Source organism: Thunnus maccoyii, chromosome 6, assembly GCF_910596095.1.
Source record: "Thunnus maccoyii chromosome 6, fThuMac1.1, whole genome shotgun sequence".
Lineage (NCBI taxonomy): Eukaryota > Metazoa > Chordata > Actinopteri > Scombriformes > Scombridae > Thunnus > Thunnus maccoyii.
In genome coordinates, this window is record NC_056538.1 from 9413060 (window position 1) to 9439003 (window position 25944).

A 25944-nucleotide genomic window follows, 5' to 3' on the forward strand; every position below is an offset into this window, starting at 1 on the left:
GCATGTCTGATCAACAATCACAAATATAGCTAACACCTCACGCCTGAAATTTAAATATAATCTCAACCAACTAATCTTAGTTTTGTCCAGTGAGGATGTTTTCAGTTCTGTGATGTTTGAAACATTTAACCTATAAATACTAAATGCTTCAGATTTTCCACCTCACCAACTCCACTACTGCTGCTGCTGTCGGGCTGTTGCTAGTCGTCAATGAGCACAGCTCGATGTTGAGGGTTGCCAGATCATCAGGTTGGCTGTCCCTCATACCCTGTTCTCATTCACTCCTTATCATAATACCCCACGTTTTGCAGAAAATACACAAGTTAAAATGGAGAGATCGTTTGAGATCGGTAAAAATATTGGTAGGGACAAGTCAGCAACTTCTTAACATCATACCTAAATCTGAGCCCATGGCATGACAGAGAGGTGAACAACAGAGACAAGTGAGCTGGGAGAGAGAGGTGGCTGGAGGAGGGGGCTGGAGAGTAATCATCTCCCTGTCAGACTTGTACCTCAGTGTCACCTCTGTGCATTTTCCTTGGTCAGCACTCCTGTCTACATGCCAATAATCTATTTATGATGCTTTAGAGCAAACCACTTTGTCAAGCACCGCAGGCAGGACATCGACCTCCGGAATTAATACATCTTTGGGCAGCCATGCACAAAAACTACAGCTCTTCAGTTTTGCTGTTTCATGGTTCTGTTAACGAGTACAAAGTTTACTGAGCCCTCAGTTATTGAGCTATGATATAACTTCAAAGAATCAGACAGAAGACATAACTTTGTCTGACGTTGGATTCAAGAGAACAAGGCTACTCACAGCCATGCTAGCAGCTCTGTGAGGCTGCGGAATGCTGATGTCAGCATGCTAACATGCTCATAATTATAATGCTAACATGCTTTTATGTAGCAGGTAATGTCAATAATGATTACTGTTTTAATTGAGCATATTAGCATGCTGACATTTTCTAATTAGCACTAAAAATATAGTAGCTGATGGGAATGTCTGTAGTTTATAGGTGGTCATAAACCAAATGGAACAAATTAATTATTTGATTTGATGGTGCTAAATGAAAAGTCGAGGATTACCAAAGTTATAACCCTTCTGTACCAAAGTTCATGGTAATCCAACAGCTGTTGAGATATTTCAGTCTGGATGAAAATGGTGAACCAAATGACAGACATTGCCACCCTTATAGAGCCATGCTGCTAGTGTACTTAAAATCCCCCAAAACCTGTCACAAAATTGTTACATATTTGAAATGTATCCCAAATACCTGATATTAATACAAAATGTGTCCCTGTCACCTGTCCTTTTTATTGTCCTGTATTACCCTGTCAATGATCCTGTATTGTATTGTTTTTAATGTTATATGTGTTGAAACCAAAGATAATTTTCCACAATGTGGACAGTGAAGTTCTTAACTAACTAACAAAAAAACACTACTACATCAAATATATAAGCACTAATGTGAAAAGAAAAGTCACTTTCAGTGGTTTTGTCCAGAAGGAGCTCAATAGCGTGAACAGATCATGACGATGGGACATGCCTCACTAACTTCTGGGCAGGTTTCCTAATTGCACACTGAAATGTTGATCCCCACTGATGACACACAAGGACAATGGGTGCAATGTTTTCAGGCGGTATATTATAAGCAAAACCAGGGCTTGTGACTTGCAGTCTGAGGAGATGGTTGAATTTTCTCTCATATGTACTATATTTGTGATCTCTCTCAGGTACATATGTGCAGATTTCTTGTGATGGGCAAATAATTTACACCAACTGTCACTGCAATTGTACAGTATGTTCACTGGAGCTGATTTATTGAAACCACAGGGAACTGATCTGGGGTGTGTTGAACCTCCATTGCAGGAATAAGACGGGTATACTGGGATGGAGGAGCGAGAAGACTGAGACGGTGAATGGATATGAAGCCAAGGTAGAGCACAGGCTGCACAGACAGCTCACTGATCTTTCACACTGCCCAGAGAAACCACCGCTGTCAGAGCTCTATTTAATATTTCCGGAAAGTCCACTCCACACCCGAAGAGTTTCATTTCCAGAATCAATCATTCCCAAAGTTATTTTAAAACCTTTGCTTTAGACTTTTGAGGACATAACCTTCTGCATTTTTAAAATTATGACAAATGAATCCCCGGAACATTTTAAGATGAATTTTCCAACAACAATTAAATATGAGCATCAGCATGTAAAACACCACATTGGCCTGTCAGATAAAGTTAAAAAAAAAGAAGTCCATCCATTGCGTAGACACATGCATTACCTTGACCCCATTTGTTTTCTTGACCCCCTGGAGGGATGGATGGGAGACAAGTGTCAGACATCCAGCACCATCTGTCACTAGTGGTTTAAAAGCACTTCAGACAGGCTCTACAGTAAAAAACTGCTGCTTGAAAAGCATCTATTTTCTGCATCATTGATTTAGAGTTACAGACATAAACAGACAACTCCTGTTGAGATTCTGCCTTCCTGGCTGCTTTTTAGCTCTTCCTTACTTTGTCCGGTGTCCAGCGTAAACTCAGAATCAGCAGCCTTTTTTAAAGTATTTTCCTTTTGTGGTCACTAGTGAAGAATTCCAGTAATCTGCTATGGACTGTAGCTTGAAGTTGTTGGCTTGTATGCAGCAGACAAGGAATGAGGGGTGTAATGGTACACAAAAATCATGTTTTAATACACAGTTTTAAGATCACGGTTTTGTACATTTTTGGAGATAGTGATGAAAATAAAAGATAAAATGTATTTTCCTTTATGCTGAGAAATGTAAATAGTGGCTCACTTGCCATTTATGCTGTAAAAATGAAAAAATCATTTTCTTGATCACTTTCTCATCACTATCATTCTCTTATTCTTTTTTAGGTGTATGCGGCATCCAATGTGGAGCTGATCACCAGGACCAGAACTGACCATCTGTCAGACCAGAACAAGAACAAGACAAAAGGTACATCGCTGTAGTTTGACAACTATACTTCAGAGTTAAATGACTATTTGTCACCTTTAAAGACCATCAAGGTGTTCTTTATATATAGTTGCGTCATAGCTGCCGCAGCTGACTTTCTCCATTATCACCTCTGTGCCATTGCAAACCCCAGCTTAAGTGCTACGACATGTCTGATAAAAGAGTCACTGATGAGTAATCCCTCACACCTGAGCTCGATGAGATCACCCTGAGGCTCCGGCTAACAGCCCGAAACGTTCACTCGGTGGCTCTGTCTCGTTTTCTGGTTCAGATAATAAATCAAACAGGATTAGCAGGCTTCCCTCCCCGGACTGTTGCTGTCAGCCAGGATCAACCATCACACGCTCCGCTGTGAGCTTATAGGTCACAATCCCCATCTGCACTCTGCTAATATGCATGAGGGAAGTGTTGTTGGAAGCGCTACGCCGATTCCTGAATGAGTGACTCACTCCATTTTCCCTTCCCTTGTGCTACTTTTCATCATTTTGTTAATACTGTAAAAAAAAAAAAGTGCAATATGTATCCAAGCTAAGCAGCAGCTGTAAACACATCAGTTGGCCAAAGGTCAAAATGTGGATACTTGTCTCATAAAGCACATCATGACACCTTTGACATTAACACTAATTGTTGGACCTTTGCATTGCTTTTGGCACTCATTCAGTTTCTGGTCAGCGAGGATAACCGCAGCACCAGAAAATCCAAACCACATGCTAACAAGCTGGTCATATCTCTCATATCTAAATGGGCAGCAGCTGGTGGTGTTCACATGCACTCTAAAAACAAAGGGTTCCCTCATTGTGGGTTCATCTGAGATCCAAATTAGGCAATTTGACTTGACTGAGTTCCTCCAGGAAGTTATAGGTTTACTAACTGTTGCAGAACTCCTAAAGGTTCCTCGAAGCACGTGTCATTTTCATATTGTGGGTTGTCATCACACAATTATTTGCTTGTATAACAAACTCTTAACTCTGTATGTTTGCTAACACTTAAATTTTATACAAATTTCCTGGAAATTTTCTGAGTAATTTGCAGGTATTTAATTAATTTTTAGGACAATTTTATAGGAAGGGCGGTGCAATTTGGTATAAATTATAAGAGGAAATATAATTTATATATATATATATATATATATATATATATTTTTTTTTAGAAACAACAGAAAACTACACACTGAAAAGTATGTTTTTTTTCTGTCTGTTAAATAATCGTTGTGTCGTGAGTGGAAACTTACCAAATAAAGCAACTTAACACTTTTTTTCCATTTTTAAAAATAATTTGTATCAAATTGCACCACCCTATCTTTAAAATGTCTTAAAAATTGAAATTAGTATAAAATGAGATCTGTAAAATCAAGCATTACCTGCAGACTGTAATATGAGAGTTGTTTTAGGTCTAGAGGTACATTGAGGATTTATTCTATGATTTATTCTATATCAATATTTTTAAAATTACAACTTTCAGATGTTGCAGTTTTTGATTATTCATTGTTTCTTACTGCTAAAAGCATAATTCACTTTAAATCAATTCATTTCACTTCTGCTCATTTCAGCTCAGCTCTTAGCAGATGAAGCCCACAATACAAAACACCTTATATATTGCACTAAGTTCTCTTGTGCAAATCATTGTAGAGGGAGATCACACTGCAGACAATTGCAGTGAAGATAAATGAGCTTGTGTCTCATCATCTCTTGATGAATGAACATCAACGTTGGCCTGCTTTGGGGGACTCTGTGGTACATAAACTCAATAGAGATTTTACATTGTGATTGTGTTACTGCATTCTCACTGCTGCTCTGTGTCTTTGAGCAGGCGGAAAGACTCCACTGCAGAACTTCCTGGGCATTGCTGAGCAACACATGGGCCCTAACAACGGGGTGAGCAGACAGTTTATTTACATGACATCACTTGAAAAGACTACAGTTCCAATTTTGGTGATTTTCACATGTTGTCCTTAAATAAGATATTGCATTTTGTTTTCTATGAGTTGAGAAAGTTTCATAAATCCTGAAATAAAAACAGATTTGCTAAATAACATAATAAGTTTTGGAGGTTTTGCAGATGTAATGTTTGATTGGACATGATCGGACTCTGCAATGAATCGTGGACAGCCACCATAAGGATAATAGTAATCATATTCAATATCATAATCATCACTGTCATCATGAATGAATGATCAACTTCAACACTAACATTGCCCCCATCATCTCCCCTGATCCGAGGGACGGTGAGTGTATGAATCCTGGCTGCTGAGTCCACTGTGTCAACAGGAGAGCATGCCTGCAGAGTAAAACAATCACTCAGAGGCTCCAACCTGCTCTCAAATATTGATTATGTTTTTTTAATTTGTTTCTGCTGGAGAGCTTCTATGACTCATACCTCCCTGCTTCTCCTCCTTCTCCTCTCTCTTTTCACTCGTTCCCCCTCACCGTCGCCTCTGCTCTTCTCAACTCTATGCCTCTCTGTCCTCTCGGCACAACACGGAGACACACGCTCTGGGTGTTTGCTCGGCAAAAGCTTTCCTCTGCAGATATTTTGTGCAACTGTAAAGCTGTGGGTTTGTTTCAGTTTTGCTAGATCTCAAGATTTTTTTAAAGGGGCGTTGAATCTGGAAGGAAATGCAACAACATGGATTGAATTTTCTCTCCTTTCATAAGTCTTTAGCATCCTGTTCCTCCTCCAGTAATGGCAGCCTAGCTTTGACAGGTTTATTAACATCCCGCCACACAGTTGACAAGTGAGCTACAGTAGCTTATTAATTAGCGCAGCGGACCAACAGATGGATCTATTGTAATGATGTAAAAAGCTGAAATAAGAAAACTGCTTTGTCATTTGCTTTCAAGTTTTGGCTTGAGAGCAAAGTTTTCTTTTTCATTCAGCTGTTGAAGATGTCAGTAGGTAAAAGGAAAGCCTCGAAATCCCAGTAGGTGGTGAGTTTTTATTCCGCAGCAGAGATGGGCAATTTTAAAAACCAGAAATTTTAACACTTGGTAAATCTTTGAGTCACTGTTACTGGTCAACAAACCTGTTTATCCATTATTTACATTTCCTCCATCTCTCTGCAGGCCCTGGTGACCCAGATGTCGTGTCCTGCGGTGACCAATCCTTCAGCGCTGACGGCTGAGGAATACTTCAACCCAGGCTCGTCACCGACTCAGAGGGACATCGGCCACCCGTGCCAGCTCACCACCAAGACCCAGAGGTGAGCGGCGTGGCAGCGTACAGACTGACACTGACAGACAGGAAAACAGACAGGCAGCCATGCATACAGTCAAGTCGCCCTCTAAGCCCGCCGCCAAGTGCCAGAGCTGACAAATTGATGGGCATGGAATAGACAGGCAAACACACACACACACACACACACACACAGTAAAAACAGCCATCCGTGACAGCTGACCACCAAGATCTAGAGGTGAAAGACGGACAAATAACAGCTGGAGATAAACACACACACACACACATTTTCACACACTCGAGGAGTAGATTTCTACAAAGATGGTGGAGAGTCAAAACAATTACGCAGACCGTCTCTGCAGTCTATCACACAGCTCTGTCTAGATGACTCATGACATCATCCTTACTTCACTATTTTACCAAACAAAACAAAATAAAAAATGGAGGAACCCTGCAGTGTTTTTTAGAGGAAAAAAGAAAATATGAGATTAAAGAGAGACTTAAAAACTGCCTGTGGTCTTAAAATCAAGCAAGAAGATAAACTGAAGCATTTGTTTTTTATATTTTTTTGTATTTGTAAGGATAATGTAGCTAATGTTTGTGGTTTTCTATATCCTGCCATCTGACCACATCGTCAGATTGAGTTTCCTGTATCATGCCAGTAACTTCTCTAACGCCGTCCAATCATCCGGCTTCTGTTCTTCTAACTGATTATTGGCCTGTCTGTCATTTTCATCAGTCAGTCTCATTGTTCTTCACTAAATAAAAAGTGGCAGGGCTTCATGAGGATGAAATCTTTCAGGTTGCAGAGCTGCCTCTCAATCCCGTGTTCATTATCGGACAAGTTAAAATATAAGCATTGATTGGCCTCAATTTGAACACGACTCAGCAGCTTGTGGACAGTCGTTGTTCGCTGATGTAATCGATGCCTTTGTATACCTCTGGCCAAGGAATTAATCGCCTGAATGAGGACATAAATTGCTACAATAATGCTTGTCAGAATTGTATTTTGTAATATTCATCAGCAAACTCTTCCCCTGTTAATTCTCAGCGTCTTCACAGAATGTGTTTGTGTTTTTTGTTTTTTTTTTCTTTTTCAAGGTTTAAAGCCAAGTTGTGGTTGTGTGAGTCCCATCCTCTGTCCCTGGCAGAACAAGTGGTGCCTATCATCGATCTCATGGCGATCTCGAACGCCCTGTTCGCTAAGCTGCGTGACTTCATCACTCTGCGCTTGCCGCCTGGCTTCCCTGTTAAGATCGGTGAGGGCCGGGAGAGTGAGATGGATGGATGGGAGGGAGGTTAAAATGATGGTTGTTTAAATGAATGGGATGATGGGAGAATGAAAAGTTAATAAACAGAAACAAGGATGGATGGAAAGAAATGAAGACAGAGGGAGAGAAGGAGCAAAAAAGACAGAGGAAGCAGGAAAAACGATTTTTAAAAATGTCAGAATCATTTTAAAGATAATGCGTGGTTACTTCACTTCCTGCAGAGATCCCTCTCTACCACATCCTGAACGCCAGGATCACCTTCAGCAACCTGAACGGCTGCGAGGAAGGGACGGGTGGCCGTGCCGACAACGAAGGGGTAGAGGGGGACGGACAGAGGGACCCCCCGAGGACAGACACCCCGTCTCCGGGCAGTGACTCCTCCAGCGTCTCCAGCTCCAGCTCCACCAGTGAGAACACACACGCTACACTTTTCAGTTGTGACATGCATCATAGTGTCATCTCTCCTTAATGACGCGTCACAGCTGTAGATTTACACTGTGTTGATTTTTTCAAACAAGCTGTTTAATAAATCTCCGACATTTACTGCAGTACTTGGGTCGTACTTCAGTTTACAGTTGCACGATAGAGTTATGAGCCGCATTTATCGCTGACGTTGGATGCAAGGTTATGTTCTTTGTGTTGTGTGCAAGATTATGACTCATTTTCATCATCCTATCTTATAATCGGAAGCCTGACAGCCACATTTAAATCTGCAGCCATGCAGCAAACAGATATAAATCATTGTGTGACCGCTCAGAAGAAACCTCTCTGGAAATGCTCAATGTTATCTAGCAGAATTGCTCCACCCTGAGTGATAGTCCCATAAAAATACACACTGTTGAGTAGTGGAAATATTTTGGCAAGAGAGATAATGACCTGCTATAAGTTCTTTTGCTCTGGGGTTCTTCTTCCTTTCACTCAGAAATGACTCCTCTTCTTCTCCGTTCCTGCTCCTCACCTTTACCTGGGACTAATCTCCTTTTCTGTTAGATAACACACCTTCCCATCTCTTACCCTTTACCTTCCCTGTGTGTGCTGCAGTGTCGTGTCGAGCCGGAGAGATTCCCCCGTGTGTGTTTGAGCCCCCGCCTGGATACACCATGCTAGGAGGCAAACAGAGAGACAGCATGAGGGAGGAGGAGGAGGATCTTCTGCAGTTCGCCATACAGCAGAGTCTGCTGGAGGCCGGCTCCGAATACGATCAGGTGGAGTGACTGTGACTTATTTTTTCCACACCAATCAGACATCTCAACACAACACCTTGTTTAACTGGCTGTTCGCTAAACCACGGCCCCCTTAATTACTATTGCTAGTGTATAGTGATAACAGTGGGTCCTTGATTGTCCTTGATTTCAGACAGACACATATTGAAACAGTCTTCTCATTTCTAGCCAGTGACCATCGATTTTGCTCCTTGGAATGACAGCTGTTGCTGTTGCTTAATAAGCCAACGCTGTCTCTGGCTGACTTTCAAGTGTTTAAAGCTGACTTGTTTTAAAACAAGAATCTTGTGAAAAGGTTTAAGACATGCATTTCATGGCAGCTGGCTACATACATGATGCTAAAAGACTGAGGCTAAAGCCCCATGCCCCATGTCCCAGTCAAAAAGACAGCATTCTCACCAGTATAAGGACATGGGAATCATTGTTCTTGTATTGCAGTGTAGAGCTAGTTAGGCTATTGTTAAGTATGACAAGGAAAAATGTAAGATCAGACTCTTATTTCATTCTGCATTCAACATAAACCTGTTCGGCTGCTTATCTTGCATACTAAGACGGCGGTCAGATTTATGCTTTATTGTTCGGTTTCTCAAACGGTACTTTTCACTTGTGACACTATAAAAATAAGGGCTCTTAGGATGAGGATGTGTTTGGCAAACGTTAAGCTATCCCTCAGGATAATAAGTCTGGCTGGGGTTGCTGGGGATGAAAAACAGATGAAGAGCACAACTGAGCCGCTAACGTAACCCTGAACTCTGATAACACCCAGACCGATGTCCACACAGCAAGCAAATACTACACACCACATTCAAGTGCAGAATATCTTACTCTTACCCTGCACACCGCTTTTGCTATGTGGAGAAATCCCAAGCTTGACAGGCTGTGTTTGCTAAGCTATGAGTGTCTAGTATCTCTTTGTAAAGTACTAAATAAGCACATATTGCAAATGTTCTACATGAAGTTTTCAAGGTTCAAAGTCATGTTGCCATATCAACTGAGGTGCACATTATTCCCCTGTGAAACACCCGGTACAAATTACAGCAATAAATTCACCAATAAGTCAAGCAAGACCAGGCAAATAGACACACTGATGTAGGAAAAAAGTGACCAGTTTCAAAATAAAAACAAGCAATAGTGAAGTAAAATCAATAAGTGGAATAAATTGCCTGTGATGTGTGGAGCCCAGACCCATTATATTCAACACTGCCTGCGGATAGGTGCTGTTTTGAAGTCCCAGAGATCCTGGTCCTGATTGTTCTTGGCCTTCTTCCAGAGGTACAGAGGGAGAGGTATAAATAGGCTGGATGAGACAGGTCCGAGAACATCCTCCGAGGTTTCTCAGCTTGGATACAGGAGGAGAATGTAGAGGAGACAGAGTCAAGGTTGCAGCTGATGATTTGTGCTGTAGTTTGTGTAGTCATCTCCATCGGTCTCCTGTCCTGAACTGTTGTCCTGCTACTTCAAACAGTGATCAAAAAGGTGATGACACTTTTAATTACAGCTTTAATTCCGAAGTAGGACAGGTTTTAAAGGACCATACTGCTGACGGTGCACGTTTTACCCCATTAACTACAAATCGTGCTTACGTTACAACCTGCCACCTTCTGATATATAGCACAGGGTTGTAATTTTCTGCCTTCCATTCACAGTTTCCTTTCATTTCACTACAGTATGAAACTTAACTTAGAAGTGTTGTGGAAGTTTATTTAAAGTTGAAGCATAAGAGCTTAATTTTGTCAAAGTTCTGTTATTGTTGTGTGGTAATGCAAGCATAAACATACGGAATATCAAATCATTCAAAAAGGTGTGCTTGAAAACAGCGTTTTGCTCAGCCTGCAAGTATGTATATGCAAGCGTGCAGCATAAAATTTACAGTTAACAAAAATATACAATCTTGCAAAGCTAAGATTACAAGTACAGACATACTTTCAGGTAGAAGTTTACAAAACAGATACAAAACCCTGTTTTCAAGCACACCTTTTTCAATAATTAATTATTCCATCTAAACACGCAATCTTCTATTGAAGAATATGCGTGCGAGCAAGCAATACATAATGTTTGATACTCGATCGTCACACAGAATTGCATTCACACCAACAAGGCTGTCAAGAAATAAACCCAATGACAAACGGGGAAGGCCGGATGTTGTAGGAAGGATTTTGTAAATGAATTTCTCGCGTCATGGTTGCCATTTGAAAGTGAGACTCACTTAGATGTTAGAGTTCCTTCAAACACTTTTTGTTGTCACGTTGCCACATTACAACACATTATAATAACTTTGACAAAGAAATCAAGAAGTGGTGGAAGAAGTAATGAGACATCTTACTTAAGTAAAAGTATCAATATCCTAAAAATACTGCATTTCATGTCCTCCATTCAAGTTTTACCTAAGTAGAAATATAAAAGTATGATCAGCAAAATGTAAATAAAATTGTTGCTATGCAGACAGAATGGTGCCTTTCAGAGTGTTATGTTATATATTACGTTATTGTCACTGATGCATTAACAGTAGCATTTTAATAGCTAAATTTTAATATTTAATCATTTAATCTACTTATTGGCAGTTTTATTTATAACAATCTATCATATATTTATTAGATGATCATATGTTTTGTGTGGAAAATCCTAATCAGTATAGTAACCAGCAATTCAGGCTGTGAAATATATGTAGTGGAGTAAAAAGTACAGTGTTTCCCTCTGAAATGAAGGAAATACTCGGGTACAGTGTAAGACCTCAAAATGTTACTTATGACCCCTTAACAGAATGAATAGCAGTAGTATTAATATTGGATGTGTGCACTAGAGAACCAGGGTCAGGATCAATCCAGTTCACATTCAGTCAGTTCATAACTCATAATCAACCCAGCTGGCTGTCTCTGTGCTGTGTGTGTGTGTGTGTGTGTGTGTGTGTGTGTGTGTGTGGTGTGTGTGTGTGTGTGTGTGTGTGTGTGTGTGTGTGAGGTATTTTAGCATACATTAACAAGAGAAAGCCTTCAGGGATGGAGGATGCTGTCTGTCCACTTCCTGTGCTCGCTCTCTGACTTCCTGTGCTGCCTCCTCTTTTCTGTCTAGGTGACCATCTGGGAGGCACTGACCAATAGCAAGCCAGGAACACACCCCCTATCCTGTGACCCGAGTCGTGTGGAGAGGTCAGACATAAAATCTCCTCTTCTTTTATGACATGTCTTCTCCTTCTGTTGTGTTTTTTTTTTTTTACTTTTTCTCTCCGCTTGGCTCAGTCCTGCTCTTGCCTTCCTTTCTTTCTCTGTAAATCTTACACTCATTCACATTTCCCTGTCCTTCGTCCAAAGTGCAGACCTCTATTATCTCAGAAACAAACAGGAACTTCAGATAAAGTGGGACTTTTATCTTCTAAAGAACTGAAATACTCAAAAAAACATAAATCTCCATGACTGTCAGGGTGACAGTGATATATCCTGCTGTTCCTTCACCCGCATTGTCTCTGACTTCCTCTCAGCTCTGTAACGTATTGTTATTCTTCACTGTCTTGCACTCTTTCCATCTTGCGGTTCTTTCCTTCCATTCCTGACTCACATCCTGTATCCCTGTCCTGTGCTCTTCTACTCTATTCTTTTATCCATCCTGCTGTTCTCCCCTCATGTCCTATCCACTGTGTATGTATGTGTGTGTGTGTGTGTGTTGAGAGAGAGAGGGGGGACTGGAGGATGAGAGAGTTTCCTGCTTTCACAGTCGGCAGTGCTGCTGTTGACTTTAGCCTGTTATCTTCAGACAGTGTTTTTTCTCTCTGTCCTTTCTCCCTATTTGTAGATGAGTGAGTGGATACACAGACACACCTGTTCCCTCTTTACCCCTTTTGACACAATCTTGCTACTGCAGTGTTTACTTACACCAGTGGTGTAATGTTAGAGGAAAGTGGGTGTTGAGGACTTTGTCATACACCATGAAAAAACTAAACCAAGCATGTCTTCTGAAGTAAAATATGATAAGTAAATCTTTACATTTTTAATAGTGTATTTTGTGGTTATGTGTGTGGTAAAAATGCAAATGTCATATGGAAAGAAAGCCCTTGGCCACTTTAACTACAAGTGTTAAGTCAAACATCTCATCTACTAACACATCAAATTATTGTTCATGTGTTGTAAGGATTTTGATGTGTTATATTCTGAAAAACAATTATATCACTGAGACAAAAGTTTTAAGATTTTAAAGTTGCATCAGCTGATATTTTTGGCCACTTGGGGGCAGTGGAACAAGCTGTAAACACAACATTGACGTATTAGCATTCATTTAGACATGTGTTTCAGGTGAACTTCATCTTCTTTTAGCTCCGTTTTGGTTTCCACCAACTCCTGACAGAAATATCTGGCTCCTTAGCTGCTAAATGGGCCACTGTGTTCAGCAGCTAGTTGCTGTCTGTCTGTTGTTTAGTGCTGGGTAGGTGGCATATAGTACTTTGTCACTGAAAATAGCTGCCTCCTGCTGCTGCTGGAAACACAATCGATGCAATCAGTGACAGTGAACCTCAACGGTAAAGTTGTGTGCAGTAAAAACCAAAACAAACTGAGAGACACTATAAAGCTCTGTAAAGCTGCTTAGCTGGGTGATAATTCTCTGTGGGTTCATCACTGTGCGTGAGCCTTTTCAAAGTACACATAGTTATTTGACTCAAAGTTAATGTAAAAATATTGATCAGTGCAGCTTTAACGTACCTAATTTCAGAAGAAATAAACTGAACATGGCTCAGCAGCTTGTGGACTGTAAGAGAACAAGAATTAAACTAAAATCAAACCAATATGGAAAAACTATAACTTTATATGTTCCATTGACTCAGGAATCTGTCTAGAAAGTGATGTAGTTTCAGTCCTGGAGCAGGTATTTCAACCTGTGTTCTTCCTTCTCCTACCTCCCCCTCCCCGACTATTCCTTTGCCCAGGACCCCGCAGCACAAGCCCCGCCCCCCCTCCAGCCTCTGCTCCACGCCCTCCAAGAAGCAGCCGACCCCCTGCAGCTACGACGAGCAGCTGCGCATCGCCATGGAGATCTCAGCTCGAGAGCAGGAAGAGGCGGAGTTTCGGCGGCGTCAGGAGGAGGAGGAGCTACAGCGCATCATCCAGCTGTCACTCATGGAGAAATGAGAGCTGAGTGGCCCAGCAGGGGTCTGAGGGGAGGGGTCTGGACCAAGGATGTATGGTAGAAAAGGGTAGTGCGACCTACTTTAAAACTTAAAGCACACTATGTAAGAGGCTGGAAATAAAATTCCAAAATCACCGTAGTGGTTTCATACAATCAGATCGCCTTGTCCTTTCTCTCCCATTCGCCCTTAGACAGACCTTTCCCATGAAGCCATAAGGTGGTGATGCGGCTGTCCGGCCTCAGACAGCCAGAGAGGGATGTCAGATTCCTCTTTCTGGTGCCACACAGTAATTCTTGACCAGTGCCAGTTTACAACCAACAAAAATCCAATACAACAAGTTTAGTGGGATGCCTCCTCGACTGAATGTTGTGCTAGGATGAGTGATTTCTGTCTGTTTGCAGGTGTGTGTCTGTGTGTGTGTGTGTGTGTGTGTTTCAAAACCAGCTCTCCGCACAGGGGTCAACAGATCACCCTCTGTCCTGAAAATGTAATGTGTGTGTGTCTGTTTCAGCACTAACACACGCGCACTGAGTCCTTCTTGCCACTGAGTTGTGGTTTTCAGTCTTTACTGTGATTAAAAAAAAAAAAAAAAAAAAAAACAGCTTACGTGAAAGGAGCAGTGAGAAGCCGGGACCAGTGCTGGAGAAAATACTGTAACCCTCTTCATTAAACGTCGGTCAAGTTGAGTTGAATGTCGACAAACCATCTGACTTCCTCAATTTTTAATGAAAAGTTTAAAAAATATATTTAAAAAAAACAACAAAACAAAACAGACTGGTACGTTTCTTTTTTGATTTGCACAAAATCCAGATGTACTGTACTTAGCTTGTGGGTGGATCACATATATGACTGTTAATGGATGTAGATGATGATGACATGTAGTGACGAGTTTGAGCACAAGTTAAAACTCAGGCCACTTCTAGTTTTAGCCTGACGATAGACTGCAGGAGCACAGATATGATGAGACTGCCAGATGAACACTTGGTGTACTAACTATACTGTATGTGACTGTGAATGAGTTTGTCGCAGGCGTGTGTGTTATACAAACAAATAAAGGGACAATGCTAGTGGTCTGTAAGTGGATTGTGGAGTAGAAATGTTACTGAAAGAGATTTTTTTCTGTATATTTGCATCTTCTCAACTGACATGAGCGGATGATTTCTGTGTTTCTGTGTAGTCACGGTATGTGTACAATATTTCAGCATGGTCCGCACCTGTGTGAGGTTTCATTTTGTCCGGCCTGAGGCTATATAGCCTGGTGACCTGCAATATCAGAGCACGCTCTCTGAGGGAAAACTACACCCCGGGAAGAATCACTGTAGAGGCGATCGACAGCAATTTTAGGTTTTATTGCACCCCTACAGCAAGTTTTCTCTATGACACAACATGCTGAAAACAAAAGCGCCCCCCAAAAAACAAGAAATGTGGCACATTCGGGTCTTCAAAATTGAAAAGATTGCTCAGATCCTAGCTCTCATAATTGCAAGTAACTTAATATTTGCAGGGCTCAAGGCTAGACAAACACTGAGAAACATGTTTTTGTTGCGAGGGATGAGGAAGGACAGGGACAGTGTGTTTAATAAAGCTTGTTTTATTTTTTTTCTTTTCATTTTGTATTATTCCTTTGAAAGAAATGGAAAACTTTCACACTCCAATATCAGCACAAAGTGAGGAGAAGCACCTCTCTCTCCTCTGCAGTTCATAGTTAAAGCTTGCCTGGTTGATAAGAGAAATATTCATTTTTTTACTTTTTAAAAAATGTCGCTGATTTTCTGCAGAAAAGAGATGCGGTGAGATGTTTTCATGGTGTACGCTGGGAAGTGAATTCAGATGATGATTCAAATAAAGAAACATCTTTTGGAGCAGCAATGTATGAGTGTTTTTTTTTTTTCTTTTTTCTTTTAATTACAGACAGCTTTCACATGCTTTAAATCCCTTGACCCCACGCTGCGTTTCATCTGCAGCTCTACACGGTAACTTCTGGTCCTCTCCAGTGAAGGACAGTGACAAAAGCAATTAATTTCTCACGAGATAGGAAAGCTGCAGTGTCAGACAGCACCAGCGAGAGCTGATCTGTTTTTAGCAGCTTCCACCTCCATCATCTTCCCTCTGACATGGATTCCCAGCGCCTCAGCCAGATCCAAGGGGGCTTTTGCCTGTAGTTATTTTAGGCTTGACAGGGAGGAAAAGGACAGCTTAGAGACTCTAAACCCTCTAAGAAATACCACCCAGGGCACCCAGGCTGCTCTCTGTGCTGGTGGTGGGTGAGAGAGAATGGAAAAATGAAACAATTCTCCGTGAATCAGCAACCGCAACTTCCCTCTGCCCTGACTCAGCCCGACATGAATAACATGAGGACTGTGGAAGCACTGGACTGCAGGCGTATGTGAAGTGAATTTGTAAAGAGCCACAGACATAAAACAAGGTGTGTATGTGTGTGTGTGTGTGTCGGAGACGGAGAGAAGCTGGGAGCATCAGTATGCAAAGAGAAAGGATGCCAATCTCAGGCGTCGTACCCAGGCAGAGAAATACTGACTCTGAACCCTCTTTTTCTTCTGCTCCACTGATTTTATTCCTCTGTATTTCAGCTATTTCCCCTGTTCTACTGCTGTTCACGACACTTCAATTTGGGAGAAGCAGTGTATAAAAAAAGCTCTTTCTTTTAACCTGTCTGCTCTGTCTACAGAAGCAGATTTAATTGGTGAAATCATCAAAGGATCTTAGACCTGCAAAGACACACAAACACAGAAAATTACTAAAAATTACCATATGAGTCTTGTGTGTTTGATGTTTTTTTTTTTTAATCTCCTGCAAGTATTTTTAAAAGTCTGGTCCAAGTCCTTTAATGTCATTCTTTCCAGGTCAGTGTTATCTGATTTATGTGTGTGTGTGTGTGTGTTTGTGAGCAGACACCCGGTGTCCCGGTGGCCTACATCTCGGTGTTTAATTACCCACATGAAACAGTAGGTAAAATGTCAGCCTGAAATAAGCTGCACTGAGCACTGATGGAGATTGCTCCCCAAGGAGACGGGGCTTGATTAATTTAAAGGAAACATGTTACTTGTAGTTTAAAAAGACAAGTAGAGCAGATTTATATTGACTGTGAGGTTATGGGCTCGATTTTCACCTGTTTTTTCCACCCTATCTGAGCTTTCAGTTCTTACTTTCAATAATATAACTCCTGTTTCTCACCCTCTCCAGTGCTTCCAAGACAGGTTTAAAACTGTACTTCTCTGCCTGGCCAGTAGGTGACAGTAATTATACATTTGGCAAAAATTTCAGCAACTGTAGTTCATAGTCATCATTTCTTCTCTTCAAGCAGTTGTGTGCGTGTGTTTGTGTGAGAAGAGGCAGACAGACTAAACACACAAAGAAGAAAAACAAAACTACAGTCAAAACAAACTCACCATATTTATTTACTGCTAACGCACAGAATAAAAAAGATCATATCAGCTTTGTCCTGGTTCAATTAAAAATCTGTAATGACATGTCTGTCCACTTAGAAAAAAAGAAAAGAAAAAAAAAACAAAAAAAACAAAACACGCACACAGAGACCGTCCAGCCCCCACTGAGATCAGTGCAAACGAATCCTCCTTTGGGGTAAGAAACAGATTTCAAATTAAACAAAGTCATCTAAACAGTAAAGTGCATGTTTTGAGAAAAAGCCCCTCTTATTTCAACAGGCAGCGAGGGTCACACACTGAAAAACAAACGCTCCTAAAAAGAAAAAAAAAAAAAGAAGGGAAACAGACATAATGGAGTGCATAGGCTACAGTATGCACGGGTTCAGTCTTAATTTGGACATTCATATTTCATTACTGTACATACAAACCTGAAGTCCAGTTTAAACAACACATCCAGTGGTTTACATGCAAACATGTTCATCATTCGTGACTTCCTTACACTCTACGTACATCTGAGGTTACACAGTGTCTACAGTTTACCTGCTACACATTCATACACATCATGCGGCCTCTTTCACACATCTGCGCAGCCTCCAGTCATGCCCGTTCCAGTCCGTTGCAGTGAGGTTACATGGTGTTGTATAGCACAGTGACGGCTCGCTGCTTTTTCTCAGCTTTACGGGAACGTCTCGACGAGTGACCTCTCCCCTGCTGACGTGATGACGTCGTAGTGAGCGTGCTGCTCCTGCTGCCGTCCGGCTCCTCCCTCTCACCCGTCTCCTCTTTCGGTGAAAGGTGAGGGGCGGAGGAGAAGCTGAGGGACGGCGGCGAGGATGAGTGTTTATGGAGCGAACCGGTCTTTTCAGTGTTTTGAGCCAACACTTTCTGCTTCTTCCAGGTGTCGTCTGGGTGGGTTGGTGACACGGTGAAAGAGTCACGGGAGTGTGATGATGTTGTCTTGGTGTGTGACCTCAGGTCCAGGTCACTGAGGTCGTTGGCTGACAGCTCCAGACAGTCCAGTTTAGCCAGGGAGGCAGACCTCTTCATGAGAGAAGGGGGGGTGAGGCCCGCCTGGCGGATACGAGCCTCGAGCTCTATGGCTCTGTGCCATCCTGCTGGCTCCAGGAAATTCTTCCCGTCTTGTCTTTCTCTGAGCTGCTGCACCGCTTCCAGGCCTGGAGGGGTCTGTTCGGAACTCGCCCCTTTACAAGGTCCTGGCTCTGTGTCCATAGCGTCTCTCAGCCCCTGAGGCTGCCCCAGTTCCAGGTCTCGGCTGGCCGTCGTCTCCAGGCCGATGCCCTCATGGAGGAAAGCCTGCAGCTCTCTCAGTGTCTGCTGAATCCTCTCGATCTCCTGGCTGCCGTGAGCCAGCCTGCTCTTGGCGTCACAGCCGGGGCCACAGCCCCCTCGCCCGCCCTGGGAACTGGATTCCAGTCTCTCATCTGTGTCTGACTCCTGGACTGTCGCCCCATCCAGAGTGATTTGGTTTGAAGAGGCCTGGGGCTGTGTCTGACACTGCTGGTTTTGGCTGTGGAGCTGGCTCTGTCTTTGAGAGGTGGCTGAGGTATCTAGAGATGATTCTACTATCTGACTAGTAGAGGCCGGTAATGACGTCTGAGCTTGTGTCAGCATATGGCTATCTATGGATGTGTGCGCGCTGATAGGTATAGCACCAGAGTCTTGGCTGATAATGGAATTAGGGGAGCATGAAGGGTCTGGGAGGTTGTCTGTGCCTGAGGAGTTGAGTCTTTGTGACCCTGTATGCTTCTCTCTGTCTTTGGACTTAGCAGATACAGCTGTGTTCTCTCCCTGAGTGATCCTTTGTTCTGCGGAGTGCTGAGGGGAGCGGAGGGGAGGATGTTCAGTGCTCAGGGAGCACAGGGACATTCGGGCAGGAGGGTGCTCAGCGCTGGGGGAATGCAGTGGGGATCGCTGTGACGCCGCCATCTCCATCTCCTGCTTCAGCTTCTGCTCCAGCTGCTCGGTGGCCCGCCGCACCGAGCCCGCCGGCCAGTCGCACGGCAGCATGGAGGGAGACTGCGGGTGTGAAGGCGGAGTCAAAGAGCCGTGCGTGACTTCGGTCTCTGCCTCTCCCTGATGTTCCGGTCGAACGAGCTGAGGGCTGTGAGAGGATGGAGGGAGGGAAGATGAAGAGGGAGAGGTGGAGGAGGAGGGAGTAGCGAGGCAAGAAGTTGGGTGGCATATGGCTTCAATCTCAGTGACAATATGGCGGACTGATACTCCGTTGTCATGGTGAGGGGTTCGGTCAGGGCTGGCTTTGTCAACGCTGTCCTCAGACTGTGGAGACGCCTGAGAGACAAAAAGAGAAGAAGAGACATGTAGAGATAATATTAGTTATAGTCATTGACTGTGCATTACTGACTTGCTACTAATTACTTGGAAATTTTATTACAAATCTTTAATAACTTTTTAAACTATACAGAAATGTATTATCTTGACTATTCTCTCATCTTCCAGCAGGTGTCACTATGATTAATGCAGATTATGTGACAGAGTGTGAGGTCTGTGTTGTTGGTTCAGTCCATTTGCGACCTTACAGTCCTTTTAGACAAATTCTGGTCCAGTATGTTTCTAGTTTCACTTCCAGTCATAGTAGTAGCAGTGTGTTGTTGGTGTGTTGTGCTCTACAGTACAAATGCACCTGAACTTGGTAGACAAAACACAAATTGACTGACAACACTTGGAACAATTTGTTCAAATGAGTAGCTTGGGGCGACTTCTGTACTGAAAACTGTAATATGCAAACAGATGCTGTTTAGCATGTCCACTGTTAACATACAGGTGCAAGCAGCTCACAGCAAAGAACCACACACGCTATCATGAAGTTATGTGGTAAATGATCCTGTACCTGACTCGTCCCATTCCCCCGCTCTTCTTCTTCCTTCACCTCTGTTTCTCTGTTTTCCTCAAGGTCAAGAGACACAGTCCTCTGTTGTGCCTGCTCAGAAAGAGTCCGTGTTCTGCCATCTTGGGCCAAGCCCAGAAACTTTTCCCTGGCGCTGAAGAAGTCGATGCTGTCAGCGCTGTGGTTGGACGACCCGTCGGCTTCGCCACGGCTGTCAAAGGCACTGCCTATGGGTAACTCGCTGGGGTTGTTGTTGTCGTCGCTGGGACCCGAGGAGAGGACCAGGGGGAGAGGGGGGAGGGTGACAGGGCTGAGGGGGCTGTGTTTGTCACTGGGTAAATCTGACAGAGATTGTCCTATTGTGTCTGAATCAGTGGATCCTAGAGTGAGGGGAGAAATCTCTCCTGAGCTGCTTCGCTCAGGCAAATCAAGGGACAGTTCCACTGGTTTGTGTTTGTGCACTGGACTGGACAGCTGTGTGGGAGGACCCCTGTGAGCACGCTGGAGTTCGGGGGTCGGGGGCAGGATGTGGAGCGATGGTGGGGGGTGGGGTACAGCAACAGGCACGGTGACCGCCACACTCGCTGAATTGTCCACTCTTTCCTCTGGGACTACAGTGGCTGCTCTGGGTCTTGGCAGGGGGGGCAGGAGGAGGTCTTCACAGTCTGATTTGACCACCTCCTGTACTGGTGAGTCACACACACCATTGGAGTGTGTGTGGGAGTCAGAGGTGGATTTGGCAGAGTCTTCAGGTTCAGCACCTAGAGCTTGCAGCACAGCCACGCCCAGGAAGTGATGTAAGGAGGGAGAGGATATGTTGTTGTTGTGCGAGTCGGAGCGGCCCAGGGAGTGGGATGAAGGTTTACACAATGGGTCTGGGCGATCTGATAGGTCGCTATCAGAGTGGGAGCGCCATAGCTTATTATGCCTTTGTTTGCTGCGGAAGCAAACAAAAATAAAATGATTTATGAACACTGGAAGTCATCTTAAACAATGAGCATAGTGAACAGATGTTTCTATATGAAAGCACACCTGGCCAGCAGAATTCCCTGATACTCCTCCAGCTGTTTCATGAAGGAAGGGTTTGGTTTGGTGACGGCTCGTCTTTCTTTCACATAGTCAAAAGCGGTGTCCAGGTCCCAGCCGTACTCCTTCATAGCGTAGGCAATCACTGTGGAGGCCGAGCGGCTCACACCCATCTTGCAGTGAACCAGACACTTAGCACCGGCTTTCCTAAGAAAAAGAGGGACAGAAGAAAGAGAGAATATGTTTCAGTCCAAGATCTGGATTGAGAAAGAAGGACCACTTAAGATGTGTGTGTGTATGTGTACAAGCCTACTTGGCTTTGGTGATGAACTTGTAGGTCTCATTCCAGTACTCCAACAGGTTGGTGGCCTCCTCGTCGTACACTCTGATGTTGTGATACTCGAACATCCCTGGGAAGAAGTTGTCGATCTCCCTGGTCACATTGAGGATGTAGCGCACTCTACATAACAGACAGGAAGGGGCAAGTTGACTCCCTGACCTTTTAATGTCCATCAAACTGTCATCGATTCATTTTTCAATGCAAGTTATTCAGACGGTGAAAGCTTAGCTAATGCCATAAAGGTGACACATTGCTTCAAGCTATTTTAGACTTCAACACAAGTAACAGGTGGCTCAAGAGAACTGAAAAGACAATCACTGGTTACCGATGGTGCTATTAAAAGAGGAGCTTGTGATAAGCTGTGTTTAGTTTATGCACGCATATATAAATGTCAGTCTACAGGTTGTGATGTAAGTGTGCCTTTGAGTAACTGTGGTTCGTAGGGCAAGTTAAGTAACTTAAGAGTACTGGAGTGTCTGATCTCTTACCCGCTGTTCTGCAGCTCCTCCAGGTTAGAGGCGTTCCACTCAGAGCCCTGAAGACAACACAGGTCCAGTCAATATCAAGATGTACACAAATACGCTCAACACATAGGAGAACATAGTGCCAGTTAAATCCTATACTGTGATCCAATCTCAACTTTAACAAAGACAATTCTATGTTACTCAACTGACATGAACGTGAGATTTTCTGGTCACTGTGGTTGAGCAGAAGGATTTGATAGAAGTTTCATGGTTGACAGACCACAGGGCTTCTGGGTTCTTACCAGGTAGACGTGTTCGAAGATTTCAGTGGGGCTATCCATTTGTCCCAAGATGACAATCATCTCGTTGTCTATGAACTCCTTAAACTCCCTCAGGTTACACACCATCTGCATCTCCAGCTCTGTCCGGATCTGGGAAAGGATGACAACAATTCAGGGAAGCACCATGACTGTTGATGCTTCTGACTCCTGATTCAATGCTAAATCGACGGCAAAAAAACGTCTGAGCTTTTTCCAATTTTTTTCTGAGCTGAGATTTCAATTTCAAAACAGTGGCAGTCCAATGCACACGTCAGACAAAGTAAAAAAATTATAAAAATGGCACAATGGTGAGAATTTGAGTATCTAAACAAGGTAAGCTAGAACCTGTGTTTGCAAAACCAAAATATAAAAGCCTCTCACCTCTTTGCAGGTAACGTTCTCCAGGTCTTTCTGCATCATGATCTCTCTGAGGCGCATCTTGATCAGCCTTTCAGTGCGCTCCCTCTCTGTAGGCCTGGACAGAAAGACATAAAAACCTTCATTAAAAACACCTTCAGCACATTTTCTATTAGCCTAAAAAAACTGTTTTGGACACAAAGAACCACCTTCACATTCACAGTAACGACACTTTCCTTCTGTTCATTGATTCATTTGACTTGAGTCTCAATGAGATTACTTGTTCCACAAGAGAATTGCCACTTTGTCTGATTCTCAGAAACTGGAGAGGGAACAGAAAATCTGAGAGCGTTGGCCACCGGCGAACCACAACAAAGTCCCCTTGTAGAATATGCCTGTTGTTGTGCCTGACTCTGTTTCTAACCCTCTGCTGGGGGACGCATTTAGCCTTTGGACGTCACACTGATGATACCAACAAGTGGCCTAATTACCTCTCTGGAGAAAAGAGCTCAGTTTGTCTGTGAACTTGTCGTTCTTGTGTTGTCTAATTTTCTCTTTGCTTCTTAACTGATCCCAAACTGTAATAACACACAGCAGTGTTGGTCAGCAGTCACAAAGAGGGGCAGTGTGATACACACAGGTGTGTGTAACTGCAGGCCTGAAGCATTAATCTGTATTGGAAAATTGGAAACAGTCAGCTTGTTTATCGGAATACTGGATGTCTGACTGACCCCGAGAGAATGAGTCCACAGGGTTGAGAGAAAGAGAAGCTGTTCACCCTTGCCAACAAAGACGGGTTAGCTACCGGCATCCAGTAACACTTTAACCTTACAACAAGCCTTGGCACGCCCGCAGACAGCTGGAGGGAGGTTGGCGGGTCAAGGAAACGGATAGAAAAATAAAGCAAAACATAGAGGTGCGTGACGAATGTATGACGACACGAGGAATGGTACTAATGAGTAACTAAAGAATGGAAATTCTATGTCACTTCCTTGACTGCACACAGAGCGGCAGCCCGCTGAAATTCACAGTAATCCCCATAAATCAAACCCACATGAAAACATGCCGACATCAAACTACTTCCTGCTATGTCAAACTTTCATTCAACGGTGATACAGGGAAATAAGCTGCCATGTCAACAAACACTGGCTGGTCACGTAGCCTTGGCAGCTACCCCCCGTGCAGGAAGATAAACAATATGTGTTTGTATGCGTGTGTTGTTAAAGCGTGGGCGGCAATCTTAATGATAAGTGCGTTTGAGTGCAAACACACCTCCTGCGGGGAAAGAGTGTGAAGTAGTTTTCCGAGCAGATTGTAAATATGGGTGTTTCTTGATTCTTGATCTTGATTGTCAAGTGGAACGGATTTTTTCTTTCTATTCCCAGCTCCTCTATTCTATCAGTTCAGGGGGGGGGGCATCAGGTGCACGCGGCAGAATAGCTCTCTTTAATCCTCCATCCTCTACCTACTTCTCTTTGCCTGCCACCTGCTTCTGTCCATCCCAGACTTGGTCTACCTATGCGTCTGTCTGGATTCCTTTTTTTTTTTTTCCAAACGTAAATCAAGCCAGTTAAAGCCTCAGCTATTTTGGACGGTCAAGGGTCTCTGAAGTGTGTGTGTGCAGGAGAGAGAGAGAGAGAGAGAGAGAGAGAGAGAGAGACGCTCCAAATAGGTAGCGAGACACGTGACTAAGCAACAGGGAGGGGAATTTCCCTGGTATTAGTAAAGACATAAATCCAGCCGACTGTATCCCTCCCTCCAATTTCTCTACTTCCTTATGGATTTGTTGACAATTCTGCGTTCAACTCTGTGTCATAAAGATTAAGAAGTCATATATATGTTTATGAGCATGTATATTTATTTGCACGTGGTTTAATATTTGTTCCCGTTTTGTTTTTGTTTGTGTCTGTCAGTGTTGCTGCTTGTCACACTGAGAGGTTAAAGAGAGCACGTGACCTCACTTCCTGAGTCCAAGGCTGTGGAGATCAATGACCTGCGATACTCTGCTGTAACAGTAAAGCAACGCTGTCGGCACGTGAGAGAGTTTGGGCAACAATGTTGTGAAGATGTTACCGACGTTGACTTTCTCGGAATCTGTGATGCAAGTGTGTACATTTGCGAGAGAGAGAGAGAGACAGATATGCAAGTCTGGGTATACTTTTACATGTTGCTGAAATGCAACATTCCATTAATAATAACCAAAGCTCCTCTAAATGTAGCAAATTCCTTCGTGGTTTGTCATTTCAGAACAGTTGTTAACTCAGAACACTTCTCTTCATTTTTCATGCACATGTGTGTGCAAAGTATTTCCAACTTTTTGTTTAATTATGGGGATGTACAAGAAATGCAAAGATTGCCTTTGCCTTTCTGGAATTATCACAATTATTGCATTTCTGTTCCATCAAAAACAGAAAAACATCTTCTAAAATCAATATATTTTTTGTCTTACTAAAATTTATGTCAGTCTTTGTTTGCAAAATGTAAATAATTTGAGATAGGGAGCTGTAACAGTTCTTGGCGTATAACAACTACCAGAATTTCAACAATGTTGGGAATTTCTTAGTTAAACTTCCTCTTCTATAATATTTCTTATGGATCCCATCATTTGACAAATTTCACAATTCAAACCACAGGAATTTTGCACCACATGCCAATGAGGGATGTGCATACAAAACGAAAACTGACTCCCTGTCTGGAATGCACCACAAACCGCACAGATATTCCATCATCGGTGCGAGCTACGGACGTGTGTGTGTGTGTGTGTTTTTCAGGTGGCCTTCGCTCTCCGCCTCTACTCACAGGTCTGTGAAGAGAACGGGTGAATTGGCACGGTGCGACTCGACGTCCTGCATGGCGTTCCACTCGTTGATGCAGAACTGGTTGGATGAGATCCTGCTCTGGTAGTAGCTGACCCAGGTCAGGAAAAGGCTGCCTGGGTAGTGGTTATGGCAGCGAGCCACATCACACGCTTTGTGGAGTGACTGGAGGGCCGACCTGAGCAGACAGCGAGAAAAAAAAAAAGAGGATTTGTATTTGAGAGGTTGTCTTGAGGAGCAAAAAAAAAAAGGTAACATTTGTAGTGAATATGACAGTGTTTATTAAAAGCCTGACTGAGAGAGATGCTGTGACAATAGACAAAGAAAGAAAAACTGATGGCAAGATATATGAGGAATATAACGAGGTAGATGAGTTGAATAATTAGTGAGAGAGACAAGGGAGGTGAGGAGAGGAGAGGGGAAGGATTATAAAGGGGATAAAGAGACATAATACTGAGATATAACTATAGATTAATGAAGGTATCAGAGGATGTTGAAGGCAGAGGGAGATCAAAGGAAGAGCAAAGTAGCAAAGGGACAAGAAAATGAGGAAATTAAGGCAACAAGTACGGAAATGAAGACGCAGGACTGGCAT

General features: G+C 43.1%; 2 protein-coding genes across 5 annotated transcripts in view; one reads left to right on the forward strand and one right to left on the reverse strand.

The window, feature by feature from the left end:
• The window catches only part of ankrd13b (ankyrin repeat domain 13B), a 45062-nt gene extending 30707 nt beyond the window's left edge, over positions 1-14355 (forward strand). For all 3 annotated transcript variants that reach the window (XM_042413547.1, XM_042413548.1, XM_042413549.1), the window contains exons 8-16: positions 1874-1940; positions 2879-2960; positions 4788-4852; positions 6041-6177; positions 7251-7408; positions 7642-7827; positions 8462-8625; positions 11713-11789; positions 13556-14355. In XM_042413547.1, coding sequence (XP_042269481.1) covers positions 1874-1940; positions 2879-2960; positions 4788-4852; positions 6041-6177; positions 7251-7408; positions 7642-7827; positions 8462-8625; positions 11713-11789; positions 13556-13757 — 1138 coding nt within the window. In that variant the 3' untranslated portion in view covers positions 13758-14355. The remainder of the gene's footprint in view (positions 1-1873; positions 1941-2878; positions 2961-4787; positions 4853-6040; positions 6178-7250; positions 7409-7641; positions 7828-8461; positions 8626-11712; positions 11790-13555) is intronic.
• A 2799-nt stretch (positions 14356-17154) lies between these two features.
• ssh2a (slingshot protein phosphatase 2a) overlaps positions 17155-25944 on the reverse strand; it is a 30044-nt gene continuing 21254 nt past the window's right edge. For both annotated transcript variants that reach the window (XM_042414862.1, XM_042414861.1), the window contains 8 exons: positions 25333-25527; positions 22558-22651; positions 22159-22287; positions 21881-21927; positions 21366-21512; positions 21059-21259; positions 20030-20963; positions 17155-19470 (listed from right to left, as the gene is read on the reverse strand). In XM_042414862.1, the coding sequence (XP_042270796.1) occupies positions 17788-19470; positions 20030-20963; positions 21059-21259; positions 21366-21512; positions 21881-21927; positions 22159-22287; positions 22558-22651; positions 25333-25527 (3430 nt within the window). In that variant the 3' untranslated portion in view covers positions 17155-17787. The remainder of the gene's footprint in view (positions 19471-20029; positions 20964-21058; positions 21260-21365; positions 21513-21880; positions 21928-22158; positions 22288-22557; positions 22652-25332; positions 25528-25944) is intronic.